The sequence below is a fragment of the Pristiophorus japonicus genome, chromosome 16 (genome assembly GCF_044704955.1).
Source record: "Pristiophorus japonicus isolate sPriJap1 chromosome 16, sPriJap1.hap1, whole genome shotgun sequence".
NCBI lineage: Eukaryota > Metazoa > Chordata > Chondrichthyes > Pristiophoridae > Pristiophorus > Pristiophorus japonicus.
In genome coordinates this window covers 71,261,686-71,277,873 of record NC_091992.1, presented here as the reverse complement: position 1 = coordinate 71,277,873, position 16,188 = coordinate 71,261,686, and the positions used below count along the sequence as shown (strand labels likewise).

General features: G+C 51.7%; 1 protein-coding gene across 1 annotated transcript in view; it reads left to right on the top strand.

Moving 5' to 3' along the window:
* The window catches only part of LOC139226188 (LLGL scribble cell polarity complex component 2-like), a 171,844-nt gene that overhangs the window by 109,112 nt on the left and 46,544 nt on the right, over positions 1 to 16,188 (top strand). The window contains exons 7-12 of the mRNA XM_070856820.1: positions 1,752 to 1,906; positions 4,184 to 4,401; positions 9,625 to 9,692; positions 11,837 to 11,990; positions 14,301 to 14,405; positions 15,104 to 15,396. Coding sequence (XP_070712921.1) covers positions 1,752 to 1,906; positions 4,184 to 4,401; positions 9,625 to 9,692; positions 11,837 to 11,990; positions 14,301 to 14,405; positions 15,104 to 15,396 — 993 coding nt within the window. The remainder of the gene's footprint in view (positions 1 to 1,751; positions 1,907 to 4,183; positions 4,402 to 9,624; positions 9,693 to 11,836; positions 11,991 to 14,300; positions 14,406 to 15,103; positions 15,397 to 16,188) is intronic.

Genomic DNA, 16,188 nt, shown 5'->3' with positions numbered 1-16,188 from the left:
CTGTAGTTGCTGCAGTCGGACTTGTCCCTGTTTTTAAAGATGGTCGCGATTACGGCATCTGAGATTTCCCGGCATGCTTTCCTCCCTCCAGATAAGAGAGGTGAGGTCATACATTTGTGCCAATAGTGCTTCTCCACCATGCTTTAGTGCCTCAGCGGGGATTCCATCTACTCTCCATGCCTTGTTTTTGAGCTGACGGATGGCCTTTTCTATCTCCTGCAGCACTGGGGTTTTGCTGAGATGGTGGCGGGAGCGTGCTGCGGGATGGAGTCGAGGACACGCGTGTCAAAGGCAGAGTCTCCAGCAGGTCCTGAGTGTTTCCCCGTTCTTAGCCAGCAATGGGGTGGGGCCTTGGGTGTTTGGGCCGTAGGTGGCCTTGACTGCAGAGACGTGGACCATATAGCAAACGCCTCAAATCGCTGGAGAAATAACACCAACGCTGCCTCCGCAAGATCTTGCAAATCAATTGGGAGGATAGATGCATCAACTTTAGCGTCCTCATCAGGCCAACATCCCCAGCATCGAAGCACTGACCACATTCGACCAGATCCGTTGGGCAGGCCTGACACGAGACTCCCAAAGCAGGCGCTCTATTCAGAACTGCTACATGGCAGGCGAGCCCCTGGTGGGCAGAGGAAACGTTTCAAGGACACCCTCAAAGCCTCCTTGATAAAGTGCAACATCCCCACCAGCACCTGGAAGTCCCTGGCCCAAGACCGCCCAAAGTGGAGGAAGAGCATCTCGAGTCTCCTCGCTGAGAGCATGCGGAGGACAAGCGCAGGCAGCGGAAGGAGCCTGTGTCAAACCAGACCCCCACTCACCCTTTCCTTCAACCACTCTCTGTCCCACCTGTGACAGAGACTGTAATTCCTGTATTGGACTATACAGTCACCTGAGAATTAACTTTGAGTGGAAGCAAGTCTTCCTCGATTCCGAGGGACTGCCTATGATGATGATGAAGGGAGGTAAGGAGCAACATTGGATAGGATAAAAATAAAGTGGAGGTACTTAAAAAGTTGCCAGTCCTCAAATTGGAAAAGTCACCCAGTCCAGATGGGATCAGTCTAGGTGACTGAGGGGAGCAAGTGTTGAAATTGTGGAGATTCTGGCTGCCATCTTGCAATTCTTCTTGGATATAGGGATGGTGCCAGGGTACAGGAGATTAAACCCCTCGAAGAAAGGGGAGAGGGGTAAACCCAGCAACTACAGGCCGGTCCACCCAACGTCAGTGGTGGATAAACCTTTAGAGACAATAATCTGGGATAAAATGAATTGGCATTTGGGAAAGTGTTGGATAATAAATAAAAGTCAGCGTGGATTTCTTAAAGGCAAATAGTATTTGACTAACTTGATTTGAGTTGTTAGATGAAGTAACGGAGAGGCTTGATGATGGTAGTGTGGTTGATGTGTATATGGACTTTCAAAAGGTGTTTGACAAAGTGCCACATAATAGACTTGTTGGAAAAATTGGGATGAAAGAGACAGTGACTGTATGGATACAACATTGGCTAAGGGACGGAAAGGAGTAGGGGTAGGGGGCAACAGGCGGGCAGTGTGAGGGGTGTCTGTGTAGGGGGGGGGGGGGTGGGGTGAGGGGGGCAGGCGATGTGCGTTGAGCTTCATGATGGGTTTTCCTTGTGAATCTGTGGTGTATTGTGTAGTAATGTCTGGGGCTGCTGTGGTATCTTCACACCCAGTGTATGTGCAGTTGGATGGATTCATACCCACACAGGGATGTGCTCTTTCTGCAGGACCTCGTTCATTATCTTCAAAGGAGGAATGCCTCGGGCCAGCTACGGAGACCGGCACAGTATCTCCGTCCTACACGGCTCCAAGCAGACCGCCTTCGACTTCACCTCCCGAGTCATCGACTTCTTTGTTGTTGACGAGGGTGGATCTGAATCAGGTAAAATGGTGCTGTCTGTCTCTCTGTACATTGGCCCAGGGTGAAAGGGAAAGCGTTTGTCCACGCGTTACTCCATAATATGATCACACTGCACCTGCACTGTCCTGCTTAGTCTTTCCTGCTTGTAAAACTGTTTCTCGGAGGTAGCCTGTGAATGGACAATGTGTGTACATTACTCTGTATCTAACCCGTGCTGTACCTGCCCTGGCAGTGTCTGATGCTGGTACTTGATGACAAATCACATAAGTGCCTTATAGATTAAACTAAGTCCATGCTCAAGTAATTACAAGCCTCGCACCCAAAGTGGCAGTTCCTGCTGTTTCATAAAGGATTCTAGTTTTTTTGGGCCCAAGTTTCCACATGATTTGCACCTGATTTTTAGGAGCAACTGGTGGAGAACGGACTATCTTAGAAATCGCAATTCTCCACATTTTTTTTTTCTGCAGTTCTAGTCAGGTAGAACAGTTCTACTTTGGAACAGAATTTTTTCTTCAAAAGGGGGCGTGTCCAGCCACTGACGCCTGATTTCAAAGTTTCCACAGTGAAAATGTACTCCAAACTAAAGTAGAATGGAGCAAGTGAAGATTTTTGTAGAACTGAAAAAACGTGTTCTACACATTAAAAAAATCAGGCGCAGATTACAAATTAGGCGTCCAGAACGAGGTGAGGGTGGGGGGGGGGGGGGGAAGGGAAGTCATTAAGTTCTACAATCAATCCTTATTTATACTTCTACAAATATTATACAAATAAATCCAACTTGAATAAACATTTATAAGCAAAGAAAAGATTAAATAAACCATCTTCCTACCTGTGTGAAAGTGCTTCAGCCATCGTTTGTTGCCGCGGAGGGGAGGGAGGGGAAGGAAACCGCCGTTTGCCGCCGCAGAGGGGAGGGAGGCGAAGGAGACAGCCGTTTGTTGTTGGGGAGGGGAGGGAGGGGAAGGAGACAGCGGTTTGTTGTTGGGGAGGGAGGGGAAGGAAACCGCCGTTTGTTGTCGGGAAGGAAGGGGAAGGAGACAGCGGTTTGTTGTCGCGGAGGGGAAGGAGACAGCGGTTTGTTGCCGCCGCGGAGGGGAGGGAGGGGGAGGAAACCGCCGTTTGTTGCCGTGGAGGGTGGGGAGGGGAAGGAGACCGTGAGAAGGCTGCAAGAAGCCTCAGTGCTGATGTGCTGATGGCAATGTGCTTTTATTAAAAAATGTTCAAAAATTAAACAGCTACAAAGAACTACAAAAATGGCCGAGTGCCAATGTATTTTTCACACTGAGCATGCGCGAACGCTTCAACGCGCATGCGCAGCGTTGCCGACAGGAAAAAAACAAATTTAAATAGTACCCGTCCCCTCCCACTTACAAAATCGATGCGAGTGTAGGCTCCGCCCCCCTGGGCGCCGCGCCAAACAGACAAGGAGCTGCAAAGCGCTCAAGAATAGCGCGTTTTTTTTCTGGTGCCGTTTTAGGCGCGAAAAACGGGCGCCCAGCTTGGAGGGGCACCCGTTTTTTATCCTGTGGAAACTTGGGCCCATTGTGCTGTGAAAGCCTGAAATTAGTGTCGAATTTGATGAGCTAACTGCAGCTACTAGCACTTCCTCACAGGAAATGATACCGTTATCACCCTGTCATTCACCCAGCGTGTTTCCTCTGGTTTAAGTTCACAGTATATGTTCAGTGAGACTGGCTCACTAGTATAACTGTGTTGGGGTGGAGGTGCCTTGACTCGAAGGGGTTGTGGTAATCGTTGAACAGGATGTTCATGACGCTGCAAAAATAAAGCAGAGGAAGAGTGTGTGAAGTAAATCCGTAGGGCTGCTGCAGTGGATTGTGGAAAGGTAAAGGGCCATCCAGAATGGTCTCTTGGGGCTGACTTGTGTCTTCACCCCAGAGACAGCTATCAGTCAAAGTAACGACCCCTGCCAGTCGGGCACTGGTATCTGGGGTTGGAGCGGGTGACTTGATGGATCTGTGCCAAATATTTCATCAGCCAAATGGGCCCCCATCCCACTGTTGTGTGGACAGTGAATCACTGAGGACCAAGTACTCCCAGAGCTCCACGCCTCAGCCTTACCCCGAGATGCCAGTATTAGCCAGACTTGAATGTTGATTGCGTGCAACTTGCACAGACAGCGAGCAGTGATCTTACCTGTGTATGTGTGCGGTGAGCAGCAGTGTGGAATACTACAAGTCAAGTGAACGAGATGGTGCGTCACTTGGTCCCGGTGCGATTGGAGTAATGTCTGCACTCGGTACCCTCCCTGACTGACGGCCCTTCTGTCTTTTCTAGATTGCGATGACCCAAGTGCTCTGTTAGTTCTAGCGGAGGAGGAGCTGGTAGCCATCGATTTGAAGACCCCTTCGTGGCCAGTGATCCAGTCTCCATATCTGATACCGCTCCACTGCTCCGCAATCACCTGCTCCCACCATGTCTCCAACATCCCCATTAAACTCTGGGAGAGAATCATCGCTGCCGGCAACAGGCAGAGCACTCACTACTCCACCAAGGTAGGCTCCCCAGCAGGCTCTCCGCGGGGGGAGCGCAGGCTTCAACAAAGACTAACGCTTCACGGCCACTCGCTGTGATTCGGAGAGATGCTGCAAGTGGGGGTTCACTGTGTCGAGTGCCCCAATCGGGCAGTAGCTAATACGTCCCGGTGCGCTTCACAGGAGTAATCAAACATCATTGGCAGAGATGTTGAACAAATATTCCTTTATCGGTCTTCATGGTAGAAGGCACTAAAAACATCCCCATAGTGGATAATCAAGGGGCTATCGGGAGGGAGGAACGTGCTGTTGTTTCTCACCAGTCTGACTGGTATTGCTAGTTTTACTTTAGGATTGGGAAATTTTTAAAAGCCAGCAGAGAACAACTATAAAAAAATGATTGAGAGAAAAGATAGATTATGAAAGTAAACTAGCATGAAATATAAAAACAAATACTAAGAGTTTCTACAGGTACATAAAAATGAAAAGAGTAGCTAAAGTAAATGTTGGTCCCCTGGAGGATGAGACTGGGGAATTAATAATGGAGAACAGGGAAATGGCAGAGACATTGAACAAATATTTTGTATTGGTCTTCAGTCTTCACGGTAGAAGACACTAAACACATCCCAATAGTGAATAATCAAGGGGCTATAGGGAGGAAGGAACTTAATACAATCACTGTCACTAAAGAAGTAAAATAATGGGACTAAAGGTGGACAAGTCCCCTGGACCTGCTGGCCTGCATCCTAGGGTCTCAAAGGAAGTGGCTTCAGAGATAGTGGATGCACTGGTTGTAATCTACCAAAATTACCTGGATTCTGGGGCGGTCCCAGCGAATTGGAAAACCGCAAATGTAATGCCCCTATTTTTAAAAAAAAGGAGGCAGACAGAAAGCAGGGAACTATAGACCAGTGAGCCTAACATCTGTGTTTGGGAAAATGCTGGAGTCCATTATTAAGGAAGCAGTAGCAGGACATTTGGAAAACCATGATTTTCCAAATCAAGCAGAGTCAACATGGATTTATGAAAGGGAAATCATGTTTGACAAATTTGCTGGAGTTTTTTAAGGATGTAACAAGCAGGGTGGATAAGGGGGAACTAGTGGATGTGGTGTATTTGGAGTTCCAGAAGGCATTCGATAAGGTGCCACATCAAAGATTATTGCACAAGATAAAAGCTCACTGGGTTGGGGGTAATATATTAGACTGAATAGAGGATTGGTTAACTAACAAAAAACAGAGAGTTGGGATAAATGAGTCATTTTCTGGTTGGCAAACAGTAACTAGTGGGGTACCGCAGGGATCGCTGCTGGGGCCTCAACTATTTACAATCTATATTAATGACTTGAATGAAGGGACCGAGTGTAATGTAGCCAAGTTTGCTGATGATCCAAAGATGGGTGGGAAAGCAAATTGTGAGAAGGACACAAAAAATCTGTAAAGGGATGTAGACAGGCTAAGTGAGTGGGCAAACATTTGGCAGGTGGGAAAATGTGAAGTTATCCACTTTGGCAGAAAAAATAGAAAAGCAAATTATAATTTAAATGGAGAAAAATTGCCAAGTGCTGCAGTACAGAGACCTGGGGGTCCTTGTGCATGAAACACAAAAAGTTAGTATGCAGGTACAGCAAGTAATCAGGAAGGCAAATGGAATGTTGGCCTTTATTGCAAGGGGGATGGAGTATAAAAGCAGAGAAGTCCTGCTACAACTGTACAGGGTATTGGTGAGGCCACACCTGGAGTACTGTGTACAGTTTTGGTCCTGTATTTAAGGAAGGATATACTTGCATTGGAGGCAGTTCAGAGAAGGTTCACGAGGTTGATTCTGGAGATGAGAGGGTTGACTTATGAGAAAAGGTTGAGTAGGTTGGGCCTCTACTCATTGGAGCTCAGAAGAATGAGAGGTGATCTTATCGAAACTTATAAAATAATGAAGGGGTTCGACAAGGTGGATGCAGGGAGGATATTTCCACTCATGGGGGAAACTAAAACTAGGGGACATAGAATAAGGGGCCGCCCATTTAAACCTGAGAGGAGGAGGAATTTCTTCTGAGGGTTGTAAATCTATGGAATTCTCTGCCCCAGAGAGCTGTGGAGGCTGGGTCATTGAATATATTTAAGGTGCAGATAGACAGATTTTTGAGCGATAAGAGAGTAAAGGGTTATGGGGAGTGGGTGGGGAAGTGGAGCTGAGTCCATGATCGGATCAGCCATGATCGTATTGAATGGTGGAGCAGGCTCGAGGGGCCAATGGCTGACTCCTGCTCCTATTATGTTCTTCTTTGACAATGAGCCATATAAGGAGATATTAGGGCAGGTGATCAAGGGCTTGGTCAAAGAAGTAGGTTTTAAGGAATTTTTTTAAAGGAGGAAAGAGAGGCAGAGAGGTTTCAGGAGGGAATTCCAGGGAAAATCGGGGATGATGGCAAACACTTGCATAAAGGAATGAAATTCTGTCAGCAGGTGGGCTAGAGTGTGTTGCTGTGGTGCCTGCTCCTTCACACATTGTGGTGTCTGTAATGTGCCTCTGCAATCGGCAGCCTTTACACGTGCAGTGAATGCAAGGCCACCTCCAGCAGCAGTGCTTTGTGTGGATCTGAGGTCTCAAAGTTCATCAACCTGCAACTGAAAAGGTGGAGTCCTTGATGGCTCAACATGCTGTGTCCCCCCCAGCCTCACCGCTCAGGCAAGACCCAGGTTCCATCTGACCCACTCAGGGACTGGTGGGGGAAGGTGGCTGGGGTGGGGGAGGGGAGGAGAGAGAGGACCTTTGGGGGGGGGGGCGGGCATGACTGTGAGGACCTGTGGGGGGGGGGGGGTCGGCGGGGGAGGGGAGAGAGGACCTGTGGGGGGGGGCGGGGGGCTGTGAGGACCTGGGTGGGAGAGAGGACCAGTGGGGGGGGGGGGGGGAGGGGAGGGGAGAGAGGACCTGTGGGGGTGCGGGGCTGTGAGGACCTGGGTGGGAGAGAGGACCAGTGGGGGAGAGGGGAGACGGGGGGTGGGAGTGAGGGGGGTTGGTGGGGGAAGAGAGGACCTGTGCGGGGGGGGGCTGTGGGGGAGGGGGAGGGGCTGTGAGGACCTGTGGGGGGGGGGGAGCGAGGACCTGTGGAGGGTTGTGGGGTCCTGCGGTGTGGGGGGGGTGCTATTGTGGAGAGAGGGGGCAGGCTGTGTGGGGATGTTGTTGAAGCAGGAGGGGGCGCGGCGGCCTGTGAGGACCTGTGGGGGGGAGGGGCGAGGGGAGGGGAGAGAGGACCTGTGGGGGGGAGGGGGTGTGGTAATGTGGAGAGGGGGCAATCTGTGTAGGATTGTGTTCAGCGGTTATCCTTCGGTTATCCTTCTGTGACTGGATTAAATCTGCTGGACACTTTGGTCGTGGCAAATGGTGCAAGGGTCGTCCCACTGAATCGCAGTATGAACTGATTTCCTCCCCCCGGGGCATTTGTGGGTGTGGGAGAACAGGTAGCACTCTGTCTCCAATAACCTGGGGCAAAGTGCCCTCTGCTGGTAAGGGAGGGCACTGCACATGTGTGAAGACTGTTCATTCTCTCTACTTTAGTGCCCTGACTGGTGCCAGCGGCTTTCAATCTGTCATGATTACTAGTTTGATACATAGAAACATAGGAAATAGGTGCAGGAGTAGGCCATTTGGCCTGTCGAGCCTGCACCACCATTTAATAAGATCATGGCTGATCCTTCACCTCAGTACCCCTTTCCTGCTTTCTCTCCATATCCCTTGATCCCTTTAGCCGTAAGAGCCACATCTAACTCCCTCTTGAATATATCCAATGAACTGGCATCAACAACTCTCTGCAAGGAATTCCACAGATTAACAACTCTGAGTGAAGAAGTTTCTCCTCATCTTGGTCCTAAATGGCTTACCCCTTATCTTTAGACTGTATCCCCTGGTTCTGGACTTCCCCAACATCGGAAACATTCTTCCTGAATCTAACCCGTCCAGTTCCGTCAGAATTTTATATGTTTCTATGAGATCCCCCCCTCATCCTTCTAAACTCCAGTGAATACAGGCCCAGTCGATCCAGTCTCTCCTCATATGTCAGTCCTGCCATCCCGGGAATCAGTCTGGTGAACCTTCCCTGCACTCCCTCAATAGCAAGAATGTCCTTCCTCAGATTAGGAGACCAAAACTGAACATCGTCATTCAGATAATATTCTGCCTTCGTGTTTTTGCCCCCAAAGTGGATAACCTCACATTTATCCACATTATACTGCATCTGCCATGCATTTGCCCACTCACCTAACCTGTCCAAGTCACCCTGCAGCCTCTTGGCGTCCTCCTCACAGCTCACACCGCCACCCAGCTTAGTGTCATCTGCAAACTTGGAGATATTACACTCAATTCCTTCATCTAAATCATCGATGTATATTGTAAAGAGCTGGAGTCCCAGCACTGAGCCCTGCGGCACCCCACTAGTCACTGCCTGCCATTCTGAAAAGGACCCATTTACCGCGACTCTCTGCTTTCTGTCTGCCAACCAGTTCTCTATCCATGTCAGTACATTACCCCCAATACCATGTGCTTTCATTTTGCACAGCAATCTCTTGTGTGGGACCTTGTCAAAAGCCTTTTGAAAGTCCAAATACACCACATCCACTGGTTCTCCCTTGTCCACTCTACTAGTTACATCCTCAAAAAATTCTAGAAGATTTGTCAAGCATGATTTCCCTTTCATAAATCCATGCTGACTTAGACTGATCCTGTCACTGCTTTTCAAATGCGCTGCTATTTCATCTTTAAAAATTGATTCCAATTTCCCCACTACTGATGTCAGGCTAACCGATCTATAATTACGTGTTTTCTCCCTTCCCTCCTTTTTTAAAAAGTGATGTTACTTTAGCTACCCTCCAGTCCATAGGAACTGATCCAGAGTCGATAGACTGTTGGAAAATGACCACCAATGCATCCACTATTTCTAGGGCCACTTCCTTAAGTACTCTGGGATACAGACTATAAGGCCCCGGGGATTTATCAGCCTTCAATCCCATCAATTTCCCGAATACAATTTCCAGATTAATAAGGATTTCCTTCAGTTCCTCCTTCTCACTGGACCCACTGTCCTCTAGTATTTCTGGAAGGTTATTTGTGTCTTCCTTCGTGAAGACAGAACCAAAGTATTTGTTCAGTTGGTCTGCCATTTCTTTGTTCCCCATTATAAATTCACCTGATTCTGACTGCAAGGGACCTACGTTTGTGTTTGAAGTGACCAGTAATGTGTTGTCTCCACAGCCGTGGCCTATTGATGGCGGGTACAGCACTGCTCCAGAACCCGCGCAGAGAGACCTACTGCTCACTGGGTAAGGACTGTCCGTCGACACACCTTCCCCTCGACCCAGCCTGCTGATGAGTGCTGTATTCATAACCGGGACGTTGTGAGCTGTCATTCTCCACAGTTCTCTACCTATTGAATAGCTCTGAAGCCCAGTGACTCTGTGTAAACAGCAAGGTCTCCGAGCATGTGAGAGGAGTGAGTTTTTTGGTGGTGATGGTTGAGGGGGGAATGTGAGCAGTGACCTTGCACCCCTCCCGATATTGCCACAGGATCTTTTACATCCAACTAGTCTACCCAAACAGGCAGCTGGAGCCTCATCCTAGGGCCTCGTGCAACAGGCAGGCCAAGGACATGCACCAAATCCCACCTCGATGGGAGAGGAGCACAGAGAGAACAAGAGCAACGGGGTGGTTAGAGAGAGAGCCTCAGGTAGGAGACTGTGGGGGGGCGGGGTAGAGAGACTGGGGGCGTGGGGGGGGAGAGAGAGACTGGGGGCGTGGGCCGGGGGGAGAGAGAGACTGGGGGCGTGGGCCGGGGGGAGAGAGAGACTGGGGGCGTGGGCCGGGGGGAGGGGGGAGAGACTGGGGGCGTGGGCCGGGGGGAGGGGGGAGAGACTGGGGGCGTGGGGGGGAGGGGGGAGAGACTGGGGGCGTGGGGGGGGAGGGGGGAGAGACTGGGGGCGTGGGGGGGGAGGGGGAGAGACTGGGGCGTGGGGGGGGGGGAAGAGAGACTGGGGGCTGGGGGGGAGGGGGGAGAGACTGGGGCGTGGGGGGGGGGGGAAGAGAGACTGGGGCGTGGGGGGGGGGGAAGAGAGACTGGGGCGTGGGGGGGGGGAAGAGAGACTGGGGCGTGGGGGGGGGGAAGAGAGACTGGGGCGTGGGGGGGGGGAAGAGAGACTGGGGGCGTGGGGGGGGGGGGAAGAGAGAGACTGGGGCGTGGGGGGGGGGGGAAGAGACTGGGGCGTGGGGGGGGGGGAAGAGACTGGTGGCGTGGGGGGGGGGGGGAAGAGACTGGTGGCGTGGGGGGGGGGGAAGAGAGACTGGGGGCGTGTGGGGGGGGAGAAAGAGAGACTGGGGGCGTGGGGGGGGGAGAAAGAGACTGGGGGCGTGGGGGGGGGGGAAGAGAGACTGGGGGCGTGGGGGGGGGGGAAGAGAGACTGGGGGCGTGTGGGGGGGGGGAAGAGAGACTGGGGGCGTGTGGGGGGGGGGGAAGAGAGACTGGGGGCGTGTGGGGGGGGGGAAGAGAGACTGGGGGCGTGGGGGGGGGGGAAGAGAGACTGGGGGCGTGTGGGGGGGGGGAAGAGAGACTGGGGGCGTGTGGGGGGGGGGGGAAGAGAGACTGGGGGCGTGGGGGGGAAAGAGAGACTGGGGGCGTGGGGGGGGAGAGAGACTGGGGGCGTGGGGGGTGGGGGGGAGAGAGACTGGGGGCGTGGGGGGTGGGGGGGAGAGAGACTGGGGGCGTGGGGGGGAGAGAGACTGGGGGGGCGAGAGACGGGGGGCGGGGAAGGGAGACTAGGGGCGGCGGTTGGGGGGGCGGGGAAGAGAGAGACTGTGGGGGGGGGGCGCAGTGGGGAGAGAGAGAGACTGGGAGTGGGGGGGCGGTGTGGGAGGGGGGCAGTGGGGGGAGAGAGACGGGTGTGGGGGGGGGGCAGTGGGGGGAGAGAGAGATTGGTGGCGGGGGGGGAGGCGGAGACGATGGTTTCGGTTTGTGTTGAAGGCTGTCTCGGCAGTGCTGGAACATGCAGCGGGTTCTGGTGATTCCCGACCCGCGGAGCTCGGGATCCTGTCCCCGCCCTAAGCCGTTGCTGAGTGGATTCTCGGCACTTGCGAGCGTGAGAGGAGCCAATAGCTCCACATGTCCTAACTGGGTTGACGAAAGCTTCCCATTGGCTGTGTAGGTGCTGGAAGAGCCTTGGTCCTGCCAGCAGGAGGCGACGCAGAGTGTTGGAGCTGTACTTTGGAGGCAGCCCAGGACACGTGGCGCACAGATGGACGGTGCAGCTCTGCTGGGGGTGGTGACTGAGCTCGTGTCTGAGCTGTGACGTCTCGATGTTTGCCCCAGTGGTGGTGGGTCCACAGCGGTGGGTCCACAGCAGTGGGTCGGATCTGGGTGGGGTTACCTCCATCACCCAGCTTACCGCTTCTCTCACCATTTCTGTTCTCCTTACAGGCACGAAGATGGCACGATCCGTTTCTGGGATGCGTCTGGAGTGTGTCTGAAGCCCCTGTACAAACTCAGCACAGTGAGCGTGTTTGTCACCGACGCTGATCACAACGACAACCTCAACCAGTCCGGGGAGGATGAGTGGCCGCCTCTGAGGAAGGTAAGTGGCTATACCGCAGCATCGACACACGGAATCTGCGTAAAACACGTAACCGGGGATCGAGGATTCCCGGCCCCGCTTCAGGCACAGCATCCAACCCAGAGCCTCCGTCATCTCCAGGGGCCGCACAGTGGTTTTACTCTCGTTTGTTTTGGGTGCACATGTAGCAAATATCAAACATTAAGTGCAGCTCAGCAATGTCCCAGACTGGGCCCACGCTGACTAACAGGGAGGACGAGGTGAATAGGGAAGTAGTGAGACTGGTGCAGTAGCCTCGACGCTTCTGATTGAGAATGGTGAACCCTTTGAACACTGCGGTGTCAACCTTGATTCCGTGCTGGCTGAGTCAGAAGGCTGTGGTTTCAAGCCCCACTCTCGAGGCTAGCAGTGAACCCAGGCTAACACCGCAGTGCCGCGCTGTCGGGAATGCCGCGCTGTCGGGAGTGCCGTCATTTGAACAGGTGGTGAAACCCAGGTCCAGCCTGCCCGTTCCTGCCATTATTGGAACAATAAAGTATTCTCCCGGTGCCCTGACCAACATTTGCTGTTTGGGGGAGCTTGCTGCGTGCAGTGTGACTGATGTATTTCCTTACACCTCTGTCCTTCAAACATGGTCCATTTGTGAAGTCACAGCCCGATGCTCACGATGAGACTCAATGTAAATTTATTTCTTCTTCGTTGTTTCCCAACCACTGCAGTGGTTTTAGCTATAGAGAGGTCATTATGTGCGTGTCTTATTACCATTTTTTTAATCCTCTTGTATCAGTATCCTGTTTATCAGGACTTAGGCCCAGAATTTGAGAAACATAGAAACATAGAAAATAGGTGCAGGAGTAGGCCCTTCGAGCCTGCATCACCATTCAATAAGATCATGGCTGATCATTCACCTCAGTACCCCTTTCCTGCTTTCTCTCCATACCCCTTTATCCCTTTAGCCGTAAGGGCCATATCTAACACCCTCTTGAATATATCTAACGAACTGGCATCAACAACTCTCTGCGGCAGGGAATTCCACAGGTTAACCACTCTCTGAGTGAAGAAGTTCCTCCTCATCTCGGTCCTAAATGGCCTACCCCTTATCCTTAGACTGTGTCCCCTGGTCCCCTGCAAAGGCATTCACCGCTGGCCCTGAAGAAAGATGCCCACAGATCTCGCAGTCTTCCTGGTGAGAAGTTTGCCTTTTGGTTGAGTTCCATGTCGGTGTTGATGTCACCAAGCTGTCTAAGCCGCCAATCACAATGCACAATTCTCAGACAAGGGACCAGGCAGTGAAGAAGTTGCTTTTATCCCCACTTAAAAAAAAATGTTAGAGAGCAAAACCAAAATTGGGGCTCTCGCATGGAGCAAGTGAACCTCAAATACATATGAAACTTTAATAAAAAAATTTTTAAGTTTCTTAAAAATTTTAATTTTCATCAGTATGGAGAAATTTGACACGCCACAAAATTAAAATTCATTTTTCAGTGCCAGAACGTTTGCTTAGCCGTCAATGCACTGTTAAAACCCCAGTTGCACCTAATACAACAAGGTCTAACTTTTAATGGGGTATATTGCTGCCGAAAAGCCCACGTTTTCATCAGTTTGAGGGATTTCCCTGATTGCCAATGGTTGGAGGAGGGGGTTCCACAGTGCAGCCTTGTCAGAGCACTGAATGACTTCAGGATTTCTGTGTTGGAATGCATATGTGCTACATCCTGAAGTTGCGGTAAGTTTCAACGGGGCAATAACAGTTCATTCGCCATTATTACCCATCCCAAATCCTGGGCCATTTCATATTTTTGGTTGGTCCTATTCCAACATTGCAAATTAGGCAATCCACACCTGTCCTCACTATGTTGTGTGAAGTATTCAGTAAGTTTAGACTTGCATGATCTTCAGTCCCCTCCTTAATCAGATATTTGCCCGGTTCCTTTTAGAAAGCATTCGTGGGCAGGGTTGCAGGCTCCGGGATGGCAGGCTGTTCCACACACAGTTCAGAGTCGCCTCAAGTTGGCAATTGTCGTGCACTAGATCAAGATCAAAGTTTGTCAAATCTAATTCAATCTAATATATCTGAATTCCAGGTTTTCTAATCTTTATGAAATAGTCAGTCTGTCTTGTTCTCATGATGGTGAGAAAACCAAATGGTATCTGTTCCCCCAACGAGTGGCAGTATTTCAGGCTGCAGAAGACGGAGGGGCAGCGAGAACAGCTCAATGGCAATCTGACCCAGGACTGAGCCGCAGCTGCTTTAGCGGAAGCTTTGTGCTGGCTCTGCTGTACAGTCTGGCTTTTACAGAAGGCTTTTCCTTTCATGTCGTGTCCCCACAGGTGGGCTCCTTCGATCCGTATAGTGACGACCCCAGGCTGGGAATCCAGAAGATTCACCTGTGCAAGTACAGCGGGCATTTAACAGTGGCCGGCACTGCAGGACAGGTACGTTCTGGAGCATTGTGGTGCAAAACCAGTGTGTGGATCCCGGAACATCATACACCCTCTGCTAGGGTCCCCCCCGTAAATACTGACACACTCCCGGGGAACCCCTGTAAATACTGACACACTCCCGGGGACCTCCCCGTAAAGACTGACACACTCCCGGGGACCCCCCCGTAAAGACCTACACACTCCCGGGGACCCCCCCGTAAAGACCGACACAATCCCGAGGACCCCCCCGTAAAGACTGACACACTCCCGGGGACCCCCCGTAAAGACTGACACACTCCCGGGGACCCCCCCGTAAAGACTGACACACTCCCGGGGACCCCCCCGTAAAGACTAACACCCTCTCTTCCTAGGGATATCTATCTCGACTTCTGAAAGATGGTATTAGTTATCTAAAGGGGGAAACAGTTTATAACAGCAGAAAAAGTTGATTATGTAATGTAAGAGTAACGCTGCTAACCAGTGCAGATAAATGTAATATTTTGTGATGGTTTCCCAGGCCTGCTGTTTCCTGCTCCCAGTCCCCAGTCAATCGCTGGTCCAGGAGTTGATTACTGTAGTATACAGGCGTTGTAGCAAGCAGGGCCTTTGTGTGGCTTTAGGTCCGGGTGTTGGTGTGGAAGCGGTTTGTTGCGCTCCCTGTCTGTGCCACTGATGCCTTGGTTTCCCCCCCCCCCCCCACCCCCCGACAGGTTCTGGTGATGGAGCTGAACGACGAGGCTGCGGACCAGGAGGTGACCTGCACTCTGGTTGACATTTTGCAAGATCAGGATACGTTCAAGTGGAAAGGCCACGAGCGGCTGAACCCGCGTGAGGAGCTGGTTCACTTCCCTGCCGGCTTCCAGCCCTTCGTCCTGGTGCAGTGTCAGCCCCCGGCCGTTGTCACATCACTTGCCCTGCATTCGGAGTGGAAACTGGTGACGTTCGGCACAAGTCACGGCTTCGGGCTCTACGACTACCAGCAAAAACGCACGGTCGTGGTCAGGTCAGTTCAGGGATCGTCCATGGGTCGTGGTCAGTTAAGGGATCGTCCATGGGTCGTGGTCAGTTAAGGGATCGTCCATGGGTCGTGGTCAGTTCAGGGATCGTCCATGGGATGTGGTCAGTTCAGGGATCGTCCATGGGATGTGGTCAGTTCAGGAATCGTCCATGGGACGTGGTCAGTTCAGGGATCGTCCATGGGACGTGGTCAGTTCAGGGATCATCCATTTGAATGTGGTCAGTTCAGGGATCGTCCATTGAATGTGGTCAGTTCAGGGATCGTCCACCGAATGTGGTCAGTTCAGGATTGTCCATTGGACGTGGTCAGTTCAGGGATCGTCCATCTATTGTGGTCAGTTCAGGGATCGTCCATCTATTGTGGTCAGTTCAGGGATCGTCCAGCTATTGTGGTCAGTTCAGGATCGTCCATCTATTGTGGTCAGTTCAGGGATCGTCCATCTATTGTGGTCAGTTCAGGGATCGTCCATCTATTGTGGTCAGTTCAGGGATCGTCCATCTATTGTGGTCAGTTCAGGGATCGTCCATCTATTGTGGTCAGTTCAGGGATCGTCCATCTATTGTGGTCAGTTCAGGGATCGTCCATCTATTGTGGTCAGTTCAGGGATCGTCCATCTATTGTGGTCAGTTCAGGGATCGTCCATCTATTGTGGTCAGTTCAGGGATCGTCCATCTATTGTGGTCAGTTCAGGATCGTCCATCTATTGTGGTCAGTTCAGGGATCGTCCATGGGACGTGGTCAGTTCAGGGATCGTCCATGGGACGTGGTCAGTTCAGG